Source organism: Urocitellus parryii, chromosome 7 (assembly GCF_045843805.1).
Source record: "Urocitellus parryii isolate mUroPar1 chromosome 7, mUroPar1.hap1, whole genome shotgun sequence".
NCBI classification, from domain to species: Eukaryota; Metazoa; Chordata; class Mammalia; order Rodentia; family Sciuridae; genus Urocitellus; species Urocitellus parryii.
Window position 1 is genome coordinate 125,230,951 of NC_135537.1, and position 15,974 is coordinate 125,246,924.

Consider the following 15,974-nt stretch of genomic DNA (forward strand, 5'->3'; position numbering starts at 1 on the left):
GCCCCTCCCCTGTCCTTCAATTCAGTACATGAGGTCACTCATCATTTCCCTGTAAGTTTTCAAGTCATTCAAACAAGGAGGGCACCTCGGATGCATCAGACGAATTCATAAAAAGTGTACTGGACTGCCCTTCCTGCATCCTTCCTACTCCCATCCACATCATACCCAGAGTCATGTTACTAGAGTGTGAGAGCCTACAGAAATAAAAGCTGATAAAGATCTTGGGTTGGCTAAGGCGTATGGGAATTTTAATGGACATATTCACATAGCTTGACAATCTGTTTTGCAAAAGTAGTAGTCTGACCGGAAGGCCATATTGCTTTTACACTCATTAAGAATGCCCCACTGTTTTAAAGACAAGTTCATGCATTTCAGAATGACTTATGAGGCCCTTCATGATCTTGGCTCCTGGTAGGGCATGAACGGTGTCCCTTCAATACCTCAGAGTGTGACCTTATTTGGAGATACAGTCTTTACTAAGGTGATCGGCTTAAAATGAAGTTATTAAGGTAAGCTCCAATCCAACATGACTGTTGTCCTTAAAAACAGACACACACGGAAGGAAGAAGATGTGAAGATACAGGGAGAATGCTATGTGAACATGCAGACAGTCATCTACCAACCAAAGAGAGGTGCCTGGAGTATAGCCTTCCCTCCCTGCCCTCAAAAGGGATCAACCTTGCTGATAGCACATTGATTTCAAACTCTCAACATCTAGAACCATGAGATAATAATTTCCTGTTGCTTAAGCCACCGGTTTGTTTGACTTTCTCATGTAGCCCTAGAAAGCAAAGGTAGCTCCCAGCATTTTTCTCTCTTTCTTCCTACAGGTGCACCCCAGCACTCCTGCTCCTTTCTCTAGTCCAACTATCGTGACTATGCTAAATCCTTTTCTCTCCAGGCATGTGCACAGGCTGGCCCCTCTGCGCGGAATGCTCTTTTCCTTGGCTGTTTGGTGCCTCAACTCCTCTGTCATCAATATCTTGGTTTAGTGGTCTTCTGCAGGGAGGTCTTCCTGATTTGACTGCCTTCCCTCCCTGCCAAGACCAGATGTCTTCCTGGCAGCACATAACACCCACTTTTCAGACTGTGTATTATTTCCTATTTACTTGTCTCTGTCCAGTAGGTGACACATTTTTGAAAACAGGAATTAAGTAGTAGAAATCCATTTTTGCTTGTTCAGTATCCAGCCCCGACATGGTAATAGCACTTCAATTTCCCTTATAGAAACCTCACCTTCCCTACTGTTTGTCTATGAGATTCAAATGATCCTCCATAGCTCAGTGCAGAGCAGGGAATCCACAGCCTGTGAATGAATTTGCACCTCCTTCTCATGGCCACAGAGCTGGGGTCAGGGACAGTTGTGACCTGCCCAGACCACTGAGAGCCAGTGTGAGATATCTGCTAAAACACAGGAATGAGAAACTCACCCCTGTTGAAATTCCTGAACTTGGGAATGCTGGCCACTTCTTTGCTTGTACATGGGATGAGTCCACCAGAAAGCAAGACCAATGCAAGAGAAGGCAGAACCATGATATAATGAAAAATCAATCCTCATCTAAACTTGTTCTGAGACGCCCCCAGACCAGAGCTTATTAGTAATCATAGTTCTTCCCACCTCCTTATATATTCACCAATAAGAAAATGATGGACATAAATAAATTTAGGAAAGAAAAGCAGGTCTCTTAGGGAGGTATCACTCAGGGAGGCTATATGTATCTTATCAGTTACCTTATGCCCAATTTATTTTATGTTTTGTTTAGTTTGCTCAGTTGCTCAACGGATAAAGATCTTGAGTTGGCTAAGGTGTATGGGAATTTTAATGGGCATATTCACATAGCTTGACAATCTGTTTTTGCAAAAGTAGTAGTATGACCAGAAGGCCATATTGCTTTTACACTCTCTGAAGCTTTTCTTTCAAGGGATGGAGGCTCACCATGGATACCTAATTTCTCCCTGCCCATAGCAAGTGCCGCCTCTGTCCAGAAAAGCTTGTCATGATGACTGAAGAAAGAGGTAGAACAACAAAAAAAAATGTTTTCTCCACTCTTCTCTTATTTACAAAGGGTTTCTGTATCTGGCCATCAAAACAAATCCTAAAATTCTGACAGTTGTTTTAAGTTACAGGAGATACAGACCTCCAGACTTCGTATCTTTTTCTCCATGGTCCAACTGCCCTTGGACCATGGAGAAAAAGATAAGAAACTTTGCATGGAAAATAGCTTTTAACTTAAAAGGCTTTCTTTCCCTTCTGGAAAAATGAAGACCCTTTTTATCATAGCTAAAAGTTTTCTAGTTTGAGGATTGGGAGATTCACATTGTCTTTGCTTCTGTGAAATGCAATCATGCAAAAAGTGCAGGCATGGTGTGCAGTGCTTAATATCTGGGCTTTGGAGGAGGGCAAATAAAAAATCTGACTATTGTCTCTGCCATGTTTTAAATTATGTAACCTTACACAATTTGCTTAGCCTCTCTGAGCCTCAGTTTTTTTTTCATTTGCAAAATGATAATAATAATGGTACCACTTCATCAGGCTGTTGTGAGGATAAAAGGAAACGATGCTTATAAACAGCATAGTACAATTCCAAGGTCAAGAAAAAAAAAAGGTTGACATCTCTTTAAAATAAACATTTTATTTAAAAATATATGCTTTTTTTTCTTTTTTAAAAAAGAACACATGCCAACTTTGGTATTTTAGCCATTGCTTCTTTGCTCTTTCCAGTAATCCACATTTCTTTCTGAATACACCACCGCACAGGGGTTTGCAGACAACACATGCTTGCTCCTTTGTTCTTTACAAAGTGCCTCCTTGTATTTCATTGAGGGAGAATTTTAAGACCCAGCAATCGATTGCTGTAGTTCCTCACCACAAGACCATTGGAACTGAGCTCTGGGGAGCAGTGTGGGTCTTGTTCCTTTGGAAAACATTTAAATTGCTTCTAGGATCCCCATATCTATACCCACTTTCCAAAAATACCTGGGAACAGTTCAGTCGTCTATAGAAAACACATCTTCCCAGTATCCATGAAGGGAGCATGTGGTTAAAATAAACACAAGAGAATTCCAGGGGTTTGTTTGCCTTAATCCACAGGGATTATCACTGAATCCTATAACTAGAAGGGAACTTACTCACATATTGGAGCCAATGAATCTTAGCACAATATCCCTGGCTGATAACAACAAAAGTTTTTACAAACCCCTCCCTGGCTTTAAATTGCCACCCCCGCCCTCCAGACAGTCTCAGCCTAGCCAGGGCCATTGAATTACAACCTACCAACTCAGCGCTATAGGACTATCTTGTCCCAGCACCTGGACTCTGTTAATAACATCTAATAAAGCATCAGCAATATCCGAATCTGCCCCACTGGTTTACAATTCGATTTATGGGGAAACTAAGACCCTAGACTCTTTCTACTCCAAGTTGTCTCACTGTCTGCTGGTAAGCCATGCAAAATGAAAACCCTTTCATCCTAGCTGAAAGGTTTCTATTTTGAGGATTGGGAGATTCCCAGTGTCCTTGCTTATAGCAAAGGCAACTCCTTACTCATTCAACGTTTGAACAATCTGTGCTGAATCAATCCAGTATTGGATACCTCATGCTTTGCATACAAGTAGGCATTAAATAATTATCCAATGGATGAGTAAATTTGATGTGGGAGTTTTCAGCCAGACTGCTCTAGAAGATTGAAGTTATAATAAATATATTTTTTAAAAAGAACTATCTTGAATGCTTGGCTAGGTGTTATTCTTTTTTTTTTTTTTCTCAGATTGGAAATCACTGTTTTTGAATGGTGTAAGACTCTCACTTTACAGACCTTTGACAATTCAGGTGAAGGCTGTCTTGCTTTCCACCAGTACAGGTGCAATCACTGGGTTGTTAAAAATGGCTTATCATTTATGAGTTTGTGATGCAGTTCTCATAATGCAATATCTTAGCTGAACTAAGAGGTTCATGGATCAGTAAGTTGGGCCCTTTTTTTTCCTTTCCTCCTTCCCTTTTTTACTTCTCTCTTTCTTTTTTCCTTCTTTCCTCCATCCTTTCTCCTTCCTTCTTCCCTCTCCTGTTCATTCTCTTCTTTCTCCTCTTCCTCTCCCCCTCCATCTCTTTCCCTTGTGGATGTAGTCTCAGTATCATTTTAAAAGGCAGCATCATTCCTAAATGAGAATAGGCTTACTGAGAGAGCTTGCACAAATACATTTTCTGATTCCATTAGGTTAAGTATGAATCAAGTGGATTGTGACCAGATTGGGAATGGCTACAATGGTCTGCATCTCTGCATCACCATGGTAGGTCCAGGACTCTTAAATTCACATGGTCATCTTCACCTTTAAAATCATTAAGACACAAGAATGTGGTCACTTCTCTGTATACCTTTTTTTAGTCATGCCCAATTTGCCACCACAAAAGAGGACACACCCAAGAATTTAAAATAAAAATCCCCAATAAGAGACAGATGAATTAACATGAATTATCTGCAGTCATCTTCATCGCTTCCCACTCAAGCATCTCCAGTTTTCTCCTCCCAATTCCCTGGCACAGGGTGCATAAGGCATGTGCAGACTGTGGGAGGCGGTTAGACCAGTTATCTAGGGATCTGCTCTTTTAACTGTGTTAGTTTGTGGTAGCAAATAGGAGCCATTTTATCTTTTTGTCTACCGTAAATCTTGTATTTCAGTCTTGAGGAATATTCGAAAACACAACACAGTCTAGCCAAGTACAGAGGTCTCCTAATCAGATCTCATCCCTCAGCTAGAAATTCCCAAAGAAAAAGAACCATTAACACTCAGACCAGGTCTTCAAGTCGGGATACCACGTGAGTTTGTTTTCCAAAAGGAAAGAAAGGGGGAAAATAACATACAAAAGTGGACCGAGCAGCAAGCTTCATCAAGACTCAAATAAAACATCATCATCTGAGGAATAAACCAATGTGTGGAATGTGTCAATAAGGTCTCTTTCTCATAGCTTCATCTTCATCGGGATTTTTTTCCCTCTAGATTTTTTTTGTTGTTGTTGTTCTGATAACTGACATACAAGCAAACTAATAAAATTTACCATGCAGATCTTCTCAAGCACAATGCAGATCAAGGAATGTAAGATGATTTTCATGTTCTTTTTATGGACTCTTCTACAAAAGACTGTTACCATCCGCAGCTGCTGATGGCAAAGCCGTTCTGTCTTTTCACATCCATATTCGTTGGCAAGAGGAGCTTGTTCATGGTCAGCAAGTGGCTGTGAGTCACTGGGTTGGAGCCCTTAGTCATACACAGAGCGGCAACGTGTAGTCTGGTTAATTAACAGGAACACATAGTGAGAAAGGCCAGGTATCATTCACAGCAGATTGAGGGTTAAAGGCTTCTGGTATGGAACTCTGTAACACCGCTTTGAAGATACATGCACACACACACACACACACACACACACACACACACACGTGTATGCATATATATGTGTGTGCATGTGCACACACATATAACAGTCTCAGCCTACAAATGTATAGAGCAAGATGTGTGTGTTGTGTGTGTGTGTGTGTGTGTGTGTATCCTCCACCCCAAATAAGATCTGGCAGCTTTCAGAGTAGCAGTCACCCAAAACACTCTGTGTTCACACAGTTTTTACAAGTTAACAATGGAATGACTTCTAAATCTTTGGTTTAGAAGAAACCAAAATGAGAACTTTTTAACATCACAACATTGATTATGTTCTCTATAAGTGCACAGTGAACAACATTTTTTTTTTACAAAAGAAGAAAACAGTGACTTAGTGACTTAAATTAAAAAAAAATAAAACAGCAATAGCTACTTTCTACAGCATGCAACATTATAAAATGGTGAACTGGAGCCACTGTGAGCCTTAGAGAGACTGTCCTGCAAATCGAGTTTTTTATTTTTCTTTCTTTTTTTTTTCCCAACTGCCTTCCAAAGCACAAGAGGTAATGAGGAATGCTCATTATCGACCATGGTCTTTTGTTCCTTCCATTGCTTTCAATGTGCAATTGTGCTTTCTTTCAGAAACCCAGACCTGAAACACTCTCTCCTGTAAATATCATCCATACTTATCTTTACAATATAAATGATTTCCAATTTTCCCAGAGCAACCCAAATCGAAGATTGCTTGCAAATCAAATGAGAGTAAGAGTGAGCTTTGTGACCCATGGGCCAAGTCACCAGTTTCTTCCTAAGGAAATTCTTGGCACTTCCTTTGGCAGCAAACTGTGCAAGAGAATGGGTTCTGCAGGAGAACCTGGACTTTTAACCTTCTAAAACATGGCTTTATTAGGAGTGTGGAGCTTGTGAGAGCGGAGACATCCTCTCCTCCCAATATTGGGCCAAAAAAAAAAAAAAAAAAAGAGGGAGAGAGAGAGATCTTCAAAAAGAGGAGTAAGAAAGGGTTGATATCTTGAAAGATAAATGGAGTGGGAGAAAGATAAACTGAGGTGGACCCCCCTTCCCATCATAAGAACCAGAACAAGAACAACGCAACAACAACAACAACAAGTTGGACCTCTATGAGAACAGTCCTGTGATAGCAATCCATGGCATGCATTCCTAGGAGGTGTGAAGAATGCTGTTTTTTGTCTAAAGTATCCCTGATAATGGCTTCCTGGGTCTAGAGATACCTTTCTGCCTGCCTATCTCTAGCTTTTGGAACTAAAGGGGTTTATGTAGAAGAATCTGAGAAATCTTCTTCCATGGTCTTCTTCCTTTAAAGTTCTCACCTATTACACAATGCTTATCAGCACCCAGATGGTGGTAATGACTGGGTTACTGGCAGAAAAAGAAAAAGAAAAAACAAAACAGGTCTAGATGGAATTCTCTGGACTCAGTGCAAGTTAGTTGTTTATCAGTGATCACACAGTCTAGGATTGGAACCACTCCAGTGGGGACAGTTTTGGGGTGGAAGGACATTATGTTGATTTTGCTTTCCTGGGAATGGATTGGTTCTGTCCCTCTATTGCCTCGAGGACTCCCTAACTGAAGTTGGACCTTGTTGCTCTTTTGAAAGACAGACAATGGAGATGTAGGAAGCAGCCTCCACCATCCATATATCTTCCATAATCTTTTAAGGGCTGGCTTCCTCATGCTCTCCAAAGACTTTTTTTTTTAAATAGTAATTCTAATAAATTCATGACAAAAGCTCACAGTATGAGCTTCTGCTCCAATAATGCCTGAGAAAAACTATGGGCTAGAAAAAATATTGGTATTCCAAAAGGCAGTGAAAAAAAAAATTTTTTTTTGCATCTGTACTCTTGAAAATGCACATTTCTGAATGCACTGCTGAAATTATTAAACAGTTACTGAATGTTAGTAAATATAACATATATGTTTTTTTAAAAAATGACTCCTGCTTATTCTTATTATCACAGAAGCTCCCATTGCTTCTTTTGGATTTTCCTCTTCTTCTAGATAAGGGAAGTACTTAAGGGTTGTGTGATAGATATCCCCCGCCATGGAATTCCTACTGGTCTTTCTGAGCGTTGGCATTCTACCACTGCTGTAAGTGAAGGTCCATGGGAGAATTCAAATTGAGATCTGTGACATCCAGGAAATCAATGTTGAAGATGCTGGGGCCGCTGGTGGCAAGGGAGCTAAAGCCTGGTGTGGAGCTGGGTGGAGTGAGGTCCAGCCACTCCATGGTCTCCCACGGAGATTCTGTGAAGCTTAACTGCAGCCCACTGCTGTCCACAGAAGAGGGTGAAAACTGCGTCTGCATGGGGGAGAGGGGCCCAGGCAAGATCTCATGTGCATTGAAGAGGTCTTCTGCAGCCTTCCCGGAGAAGCCATCCATGATCCCATCGAAAGCAGGCTCCTCGTTCCCGATTTTGAGAAGGGCCACGTCGCTCATCTTCCCTAAGGGGCTGTGGGGATTTAATAAGACTTCCAGGTGCTCCTCGCTGTCGGCAGCATAGTGATCAAAGGAGAGCTGTCCTCCTGAAGAGGCTGGTTCACAGGAGGCCGAGGGCTTGGGGAGGACCACAGCAGGACTTCGGGAAGGCCCTGGTATCTTTGGGACTTTTTGAAGACATGAGTGATCCTCTCTGGCATCGGCGGGCATTTCTGTTGGCAAACACAATGCAAATTGTTATTCAGCACGGCATACAATGTGATAGGTGATGCGACTTCTCTGATCATTATTCCCCTCATTCTTCAGTAGTTTTGAGGGGTCCACCCCCTCTCCACAGGCCCCGTCTCTTGACCACCCCTCTTCATCTGCTTTTATGCCTCTAAACCCTGGATCCCCAGCCTTTGTGCCACTTCTGTGTCTCTCGTTCTCTGTCACTGCAGCATCTGTCCATCCTAGTCTCTCAGTTCCTTGTCTGTCCCCTCAGTGATGCCTGTGTCCCTCAACCGTTACACACATCTTGGATCTTGCCCCCGAACAATGCATCCCTCTGAAAGTTCTGTTTCAAGCAAAAATTCCCCACTCTCTTTCCCTCCTGCCTCAACTCTTTCGTTCACTTATTAAGTACCCCGGGACAAAAATTGTGTTGAGTGACTCCAGTCTGCTGACCACCATTTAATCACTGTCCATCAGCCCTTCATGCATCATACCCTTCATGTTATCTGATCCATCATGATAGTTACTTTTGTCCAATACCCTCAACCTCCTCTCTTCTGACTTTTTACCATACTAACCTAGCATACTAACGTGAAGACTGGATTAGCCTTACCATTGGCTTTCCCTGAATCGCCTGGATGTTTGAATAGAAAAAAAAAAAATTACACAACTAAGCCGATTAGTTTTATTTTGAATTCACAGTCTTAAGCCCACCGTTAGCATATACACGGCCTAACACTCTGCCCATGTTTCTCTAGTAAACCCAACTAATTCATGATTAACTGGAGACTGTTCATTCCTTGCCTCTCCCATACGACTCCTTCTGCACCCACATTCTTGGGTGACCTTGCCACCTACATCATTTAAAAAAAGGGGCATCTGAGGGATGGAGGTGTAGCTCGATGGTAAAGTGTTTAGCTAGCATGGTGAGACCCTAGATTCCATCCCCAACTCCACAAAAAAAATGTACTGATCACAAAAAGGGAGGGGGGCTTCTGATATGAACTCTCTCTCATCTTTCCATCATATGACTTACATGCATATACACACCAGCACATGCACATCTCTTTCATCTTCTTTCTTGTTCCAATAGGAAATATCTGTTCACTTGCTATCCACCCCATAGAGGAAGAGACTTTGTCTAGTGTAGAACTGACCCTTAGCATGGTGCCTAGCCACTCCTTCTCTGCGTACTCTCGAGCTTTCATGCAATTGCTTCAGGGTTCAGCTCTGAACTTCTCTTTACACCTACACATAATCTCTTTGGGTCCTCCTATTCATTTTTTTGTGTTTTTAAATGCTAGGTGCATACTTCATAATGTTTTTAAATCAATAAATGAACGAGTTGAAAGGAGGCAAAAAGAACAGGATGATTATTTTTTATTGTTAACCTGAATAACATTTAAGCATGAATGGACCATCCAGGGGAAGATTACTAATTGAATTTCACTTTGAGTAGGTAGCACAAAACTTTCATGATCTGCTTGGTTCTTTTTCCCTTATCATTAAGAAGACAGGGGCATTGAGATCAGGACTATAGAAAGAAATTATACAGCAAGAGAAAACATTTAGGGAAAACAAAGATGGGGTTGAAAAGTGAAAACTTAAAACGATGATTGCAAAGTGTTCCTTGGATGAAGGCAGAGAGGAATCATCCGCTAAACTTCTTTTATCTGCTCCAAAAGGGCACCCAAAGCTCAGAGGAAATGACTCTCTACCTGCAGCCCACCTGGTGCACCTGATTCAGTGTGCACTTGACCTTGGTCCTGGGCATTCTTTCTCTAGAGTTTAACATAGGTGCAGAGGACCCTGATGGACAGGACACAAGGCAGTCTTACCTCCACTCTCAATGAGGACATCTAGGAGTTCATCCATCTGTTGACTCCGAGTCATTTGCTGTTGCAAATTAACCAAAGGAGAACGGGGCAATTAGAAGGCAATTTCACTTATGCAGAAAGGGGTGGCACTATAGGTTTTCAAACTAAATTTGGCTGAGTATTTTTTAAAATAGCAATAAAATACAAATAATATATAATTTATAACCTAGAACATTTTAAGTGTACCATTCAATGACATTAAGTACATTCACATTTTTGGTGGAGCGGGGGGCAACCATCATCATCATTCATCTCTGAGAACTCTTAATCTTACAAATCTAAAACTCTGTACTCATTAAGGAATAACTTCCCAGCCTGCCCCTCCCCTAGTCCCTAGCAACCAACCATCCTACCTTCTTACTCCATGAATTTGACTATTCTAGGTTCCTTTATAGAAGTAAAATCATATTGTATTTCTTCTTTTGTGACTGGCTTATTTCACTAAGCATACAGTCCTCAAGCCTCATCTATGTAGTGGCATGTGTCAGAATTTCTTTTCATTTAAAAATTGTTGGGCTGGAGATGTGGCTCAAGCGGTAGTGCGCTCGCCTGGTGTGCGTGTGGCCTGGGTTTGATCCTCAGCACCACATACAAACCAAGATGTTGTGTCCGCCGAAAACTAAAAAATAAATTAATAAAAAAATTCTCTCTCTCTCTTTAAAAAAAAATAAAATAAAAATTGTTATACTTGGCATAGGGCATTGAACTTAGGGATAGTTAACCACTGAGCCACATCCCCGGCCTTTTTATTTTTTTATTTTAAGACAGGATCTCACTAAGTTGGCAGGGCCTTGCTAAGTTGTTGAGACTGGCTTTGAACTTGTGTTCCTCCTGCTTTCGTCTCCTGAGTCACTGAGATCACAGGGGTGTGCCATGGCACCTGGCTCTTTTAGTTTTTGAAGATGGAATAATATTCCATTATTTAGATCTACTACATTCTACATTTTGTTTATTCATTCACCTGTAGATGAACACTTGGATTGTTTCCACCTTCTGGCTATAGTGTATAATACTGTTACGATCTTGGGTAGAGTGGTGAAAGGTTTTTGAACTGTTCGATTAACTCTCAGTGTAAACTTTAGGCAGGTGATCTACAGGATGAAATAAGCTATTACAATAAGAAAAGGAGAAAACAGGCAGAATGACTTCCAACACAGAATATGCACTTTAGAATAAGTTTGGTTGTTTTAGCCATTTCCATCCTAGGAGCAGGGTCATCTTAAATACATAAAGAAATACCTTTTCTCACTCTGAAGTGAGAATCTCTCTTATTTGACCCGAGTGGAACCTGGCCCACGTTTCCTCAGTGCCTCTTTGAAAAAGCTTGAGGAACTGGTAGAGCCTTGTAGAGTTCACCTTTTCCCCTCTGCTCATCTGAGTTGTTAAGTGCAATCTTAAAAGTCCACTCTGCCTGACCTTTTGCTTTTCTATCGAAATCGTCAAGGATCAGCTCATGTTTCAAAATTCAGGGGGATGAAGTGGAGATATAGCAAGGGCAGCAAAGCATCCCTCTCTCCCCTGGGAGCTCAAAGCCAATATACATGGGCATCAATAATCAATACAGATGGGAACACTGCTCCAAGACTGAGTCATTTGCCAGTCCGGACGGTACCACATGCTACAAGTTCTGGCAGGTAACGTAAATGAGCCAAAAATAGAAGAAAGAGAGGAAGAATGCAGAGCACAGCTGTGGCTCAGAGAAACAGGGGGTACTCTGCTTTAGGTCATTGTTGTTTGTCAGCAAAGTGGATCCCATGTTGGCAGATCCCCTAGTTTTTCAGAACTGTGAGAAAGCCTTCCTGATCTATAGCACATCTCTCTTACCGACAACTGGCCTTGCTCTGGGATACCAGTCAGTGGGCAGCAACCAAGGCCACGTTCTTTTCTGGACTGAGCACCTCCACGCTCAGACCCTCAGTATCCTTAGGGGATTGGTTCATGACCTTTCTTGGATACCCCCATCCCCAGACACTCAAGTCCCTTGTATAAAGTCATGTAGTATTTGTATAGAACCTACATACATCCTCCTGTAAACTTAAAATCATCTTTAAGTTACTTATATTATCTGAATCATGTAAATGCCACGTAAATAGCTGTTTAGGGAGTTGTGTACAAGTCTGTACATGTCTCTACAGATGCAGGTATCACAGGCCTAAAGTTACAAGTGAATGGGACGTGAGGTGGATGATGCTCAAACAAGTGTTGGAAAGAGACGCAGGATCTATGAAGTGGCTAGCGCAAGGTGTACATCACTTGATTTACTTGGAGTCTATATAGTGCTTGGAATGTGGCCAATTCGAGATTGTCTTTTTTTTTTTTTTTTGAACTTTCAGAAATTTTTTTTTTTTCCCAAAGCATGTTTAATCCACAGCTGGTTGAATCCATGACATAGAGGGCTGACTATATGTTTTTCTTTTCTTCTTCTTTTTTTTTTTTTTAATTTTTTGCTTGTTTGTTTTGTTTAGTACCAGGGATTGAACCCAGGGGCACGGAACCACTGATTCACATCTCCCTGTCATTTTTTTATATTTTATTTTGAGACAGGGTCTCCCTAAGTTGCTGAGAGCCTTGCAAAATTGCTGCCACTGGCTTTGAAATGGTGATCCTCCTGCCTCAGCCTCCCCAGCCACTGGGATCATAGGCATACATCACCACACCAGGCCTGTTCTTTTTCTTACTTTTGAAACGTTCCTAACACCAGTGGAAGTAGAGAACACAGGGACCTCCCTACATTCATCATTCAGCTTTAACAACCATCAATATTTTTCCCAGACTGTTGGATTTTAAAGCTCGGAAGAATCTTAGAAAGTATTGCCTTGACAACTGTTCTCACATCTTGAGAACCCTATCATGTGCCCAAACAATATGGTAAGTGTCAGATTACGTAGAATCCTTACAAAATAAATATGGGCCCTCTTTATAGAAGTTGAGTATGTGCCCATCCTTCGTGGTAGTGGCAGGTGGCAGAGTTGGCGCTGAGGCCAGGAATCCTGGATGCCAGCCCAGCCTCTTCTTTCTGCCTCTCTCAGCTTCTAAGGCTGCTCCTTGACTTATGATGGGATGACATCCAGATAAGCCCACTGTCAACCGACAATACCATGAGTCAAAAATGCATTTAATACACTTAACCTGCCAGGCCTATTGGCTTAGCAACAGAGCACGCTGGAGGATGAGTTGCTTTCCATCATAACTATGGGGCTTCCTAGGAACTGAGGCTTGCTGCTGCTGCCCAGCCTCGAGAGAGGATTGTATCACATCATCAGCCTGGGACAGGTTCCAAACTCAAAGTACAGTTTTGAATGCAGTGGACAGTGTATTGCTTCATATACCATCATCAAGTCGGAACATCCTAAGTTGAAACATCCTGAATTGGAACCATCTGTATACGCATACAATACCATCGACTCTTAGTGTGTGCTTTGTTCATCCTGTTGGGAAGGCCCTCAGCACATTCCACGTCAGAATTTACAGACCACGTCAAGTTTAACAATACACGACAAAGGGCCATTGAGTCCCTCTGACCTTCCATAAGAGACAAACCATGTGATTACCTGCTTGACCGCATCTTCATAGGAAGGAGGCTGTGTTATCTCGGAAACCGTTGAACTGGACTTAGGAAAAGTTGGGGATGCGATCGAAAACTTGGGCCCCGCCTGATCAGAAGGGTGTAAACCAGCCATCTGTGTGTCACAAAATACAGAGAAAGGCATTCAATACAAGAATGAGAAGAGGCACTGCTTCTGTTCTAGAATCTACAAACTACTTAAAAAAATAAATAAAAATAGGGCTGGGGATGTGGCTCAGTGGTAAAAGCACTTGCCTAGCATGTGTGAGGCTCTGAGTACAATCCCCAGCATGCCCCCCTCCCCCACAAAAAATTTAAAACAATAGATCTAAGACAACAACAACCACAACAGTAACTAGCAGAGATTATATAATAATAACTAATTCCAATTTATCAACAATAGTAAATATTCCTGGGGATTTATTGCTGGTGGCATTATAAAGTGGAAACCCTAAATCTTTATTTCCCCCTCTAAAGTACACGCTTTCTCTTAGGATAAAACAAGAAAAAAAAAGCAAAACAAAGAAACAAACAAACAAACAAAAGAAATCAGAGTCTAATCCAATACAAAGGAATTCACCAACCTAGGAATTTCCAGAGTAATTTGTTCCCCAGGTCATTTCATTCCAAGTGTGTATTTGCTCCATTAAGGCATTGCTGGGGTCTCTGAACCAGCTTTGTTTATTGTAAGTATGTTCTCCTGTGGGGTACCTGGCCCGTGTCAGGGTCCCCCTCCCTCCTCTGATCTGTGGCACGTGGCTCTTTTGTGTCATGACTAGCTTATTTTTGTTTCCCTCTTGCTGCCTGATTGCACCTTGGAACACCCCATATCCTGGACCCTTCACACCCCTGGTTTCTTCTGCTAGATGATGCTCATCATTTCTGCCTTTTGCCACAGAGACATGGCACTGTGATCTCACCTCTCTGGTTCTTTCCAGGAATCCCTGTACCTTGTCTTTCCTCCAACATTCTTTCCCCATACCCCTCAATCTTCAGCTTCACAGAAACTGGTTTGTTGCCCAAACTGCTTTGCAAACACACCATGCCATTTTCGTCACTGTGATTTCTGGAACGACTCCCAGCAATGATCCCCTCGGAGATACTCATATTTGTACATCCATTTCAAGGCATTTCGAGTGGACCCGTTTCTCTCTGAAATGAAATTTTCTTCTGCCTTGGAACCTCTCATCGTTTGTATTGGAGGACAGGGGAGGGAGGCACAGAAGAGGAAAGAGGTGATGCACATTTCAGGTCTGAACCTTTCCCAGGTACTTACCTTTGGCTGTACACCTGGGCTTTTGGGGCAAGGGTTGCTCCCAGCACCATGGCTGCTATCTGCTTGGGCTCCAGAGAAAGGCGGGTGGAGGCTGGAAGGCTGGGGAGAGAAGCTTGGAGGATGGCCATCGTGTGCCCCTGAGTTCTGCAGAAAGGAAGACGTACCAGCTCAACGTCAGAGGTGTGCTCTCCTATGGCTTTTGCTGACACTTCTGCGCCCTGCCCGGTGCTCCTTGGAGACTTATCTTTACAGGAATTCCTAAATCCCATTAGCAGACCAACGTGCCTAGAATCTACCTTTGCACTTTTCACATATTGCTCATGAATTTCCAGTGCCTCTCACAAATTCCAGCGTAGGATCTCCACCTCTAACGTGGATATGTGTTCAATTTGCAATTTGCTTCTGGTGCTGTTTACTTCTCTGAAAGCTTAAATTCTTACATAGAACAGGAACAACACATCGGTACAGTCGACCTCACTATCTTTATTCCTTTATGTCCTTCTCTTCCTTCTCTCGCTATTTTAATGCTACATTTCCGGTCAAGTCTGAACCATTCATAAAAACTTCCTAGACCTTTCTAACCTTTTATGACCAATCTTCACCATCCCTCCCCCCACCAACTTACTGCAACATTTAATGTTATAGGCACAGTCATCGATATTGTTACCCTTTTATCAGGAAATTGTTAATATCTTCAAAGAGTCTTTGTAAACCATAAATCACTGTACAAATATTAGTTCTTCTTCATAGCACCAAAATCATCCAAATTGAAAACTATGGCCCAGAGCTATGTCTCCAGAGTTATTTTTTTTAATCATTGTTGCCTAGGACATTATGCATTCCATAAATATTTATTAGCAGTGATGATAATCCATTTTAGACCCAATGGCCCCCAGAGCACTCCTCAGGAATGAGTATCACTCATTTGAATGTGTTGTTTTGGTAAACTTGTACCAATGTATTGTCATTATCTTTAGCTACACCTCATATTACCAAGGTAGCAATATTGCAATATTTAGTGTGAAAAGGACATGAACTTTAGAATCAACTAATCCTGGTTCATGTGATGCTGGGAAATAGGTCTAATCTCCCTGAGCTTCCTTTTCCTCAATGATGACTAAAGAATTACTTACATGCATGCCTCTTAATACTTAGCACTCGGCACGTATCATATTAGTGGTTTCTTCCTTTCCTAATTCC

The 15,974-nt window shown here is 41.8% G+C and overlaps 1 protein-coding gene across 1 annotated transcript in view; it reads right to left on the reverse strand.

The window, feature by feature from the left end:
• Nucleotides 1–6,334: 6,334 nt before the first annotated feature.
• The window catches only part of Myocd (myocardin), a 95,421-nt gene continuing 85,781 nt past the window's right edge, over nt 6,335–15,974 (reverse strand). The window contains exons 11-14 of the mRNA XM_026390675.2: nt 14,775–14,918; nt 13,485–13,613; nt 9,895–9,952; nt 6,335–8,055 (exon numbers count right to left, since the gene is read on the reverse strand). Of these exons, the coding sequence (XP_026246460.2) occupies nt 7,484–8,055; nt 9,895–9,952; nt 13,485–13,613; nt 14,775–14,918 (903 nt within the window). The 3' untranslated portion in view covers nt 6,335–7,483. The remainder of the gene's footprint in view (nt 8,056–9,894; nt 9,953–13,484; nt 13,614–14,774; nt 14,919–15,974) is intronic.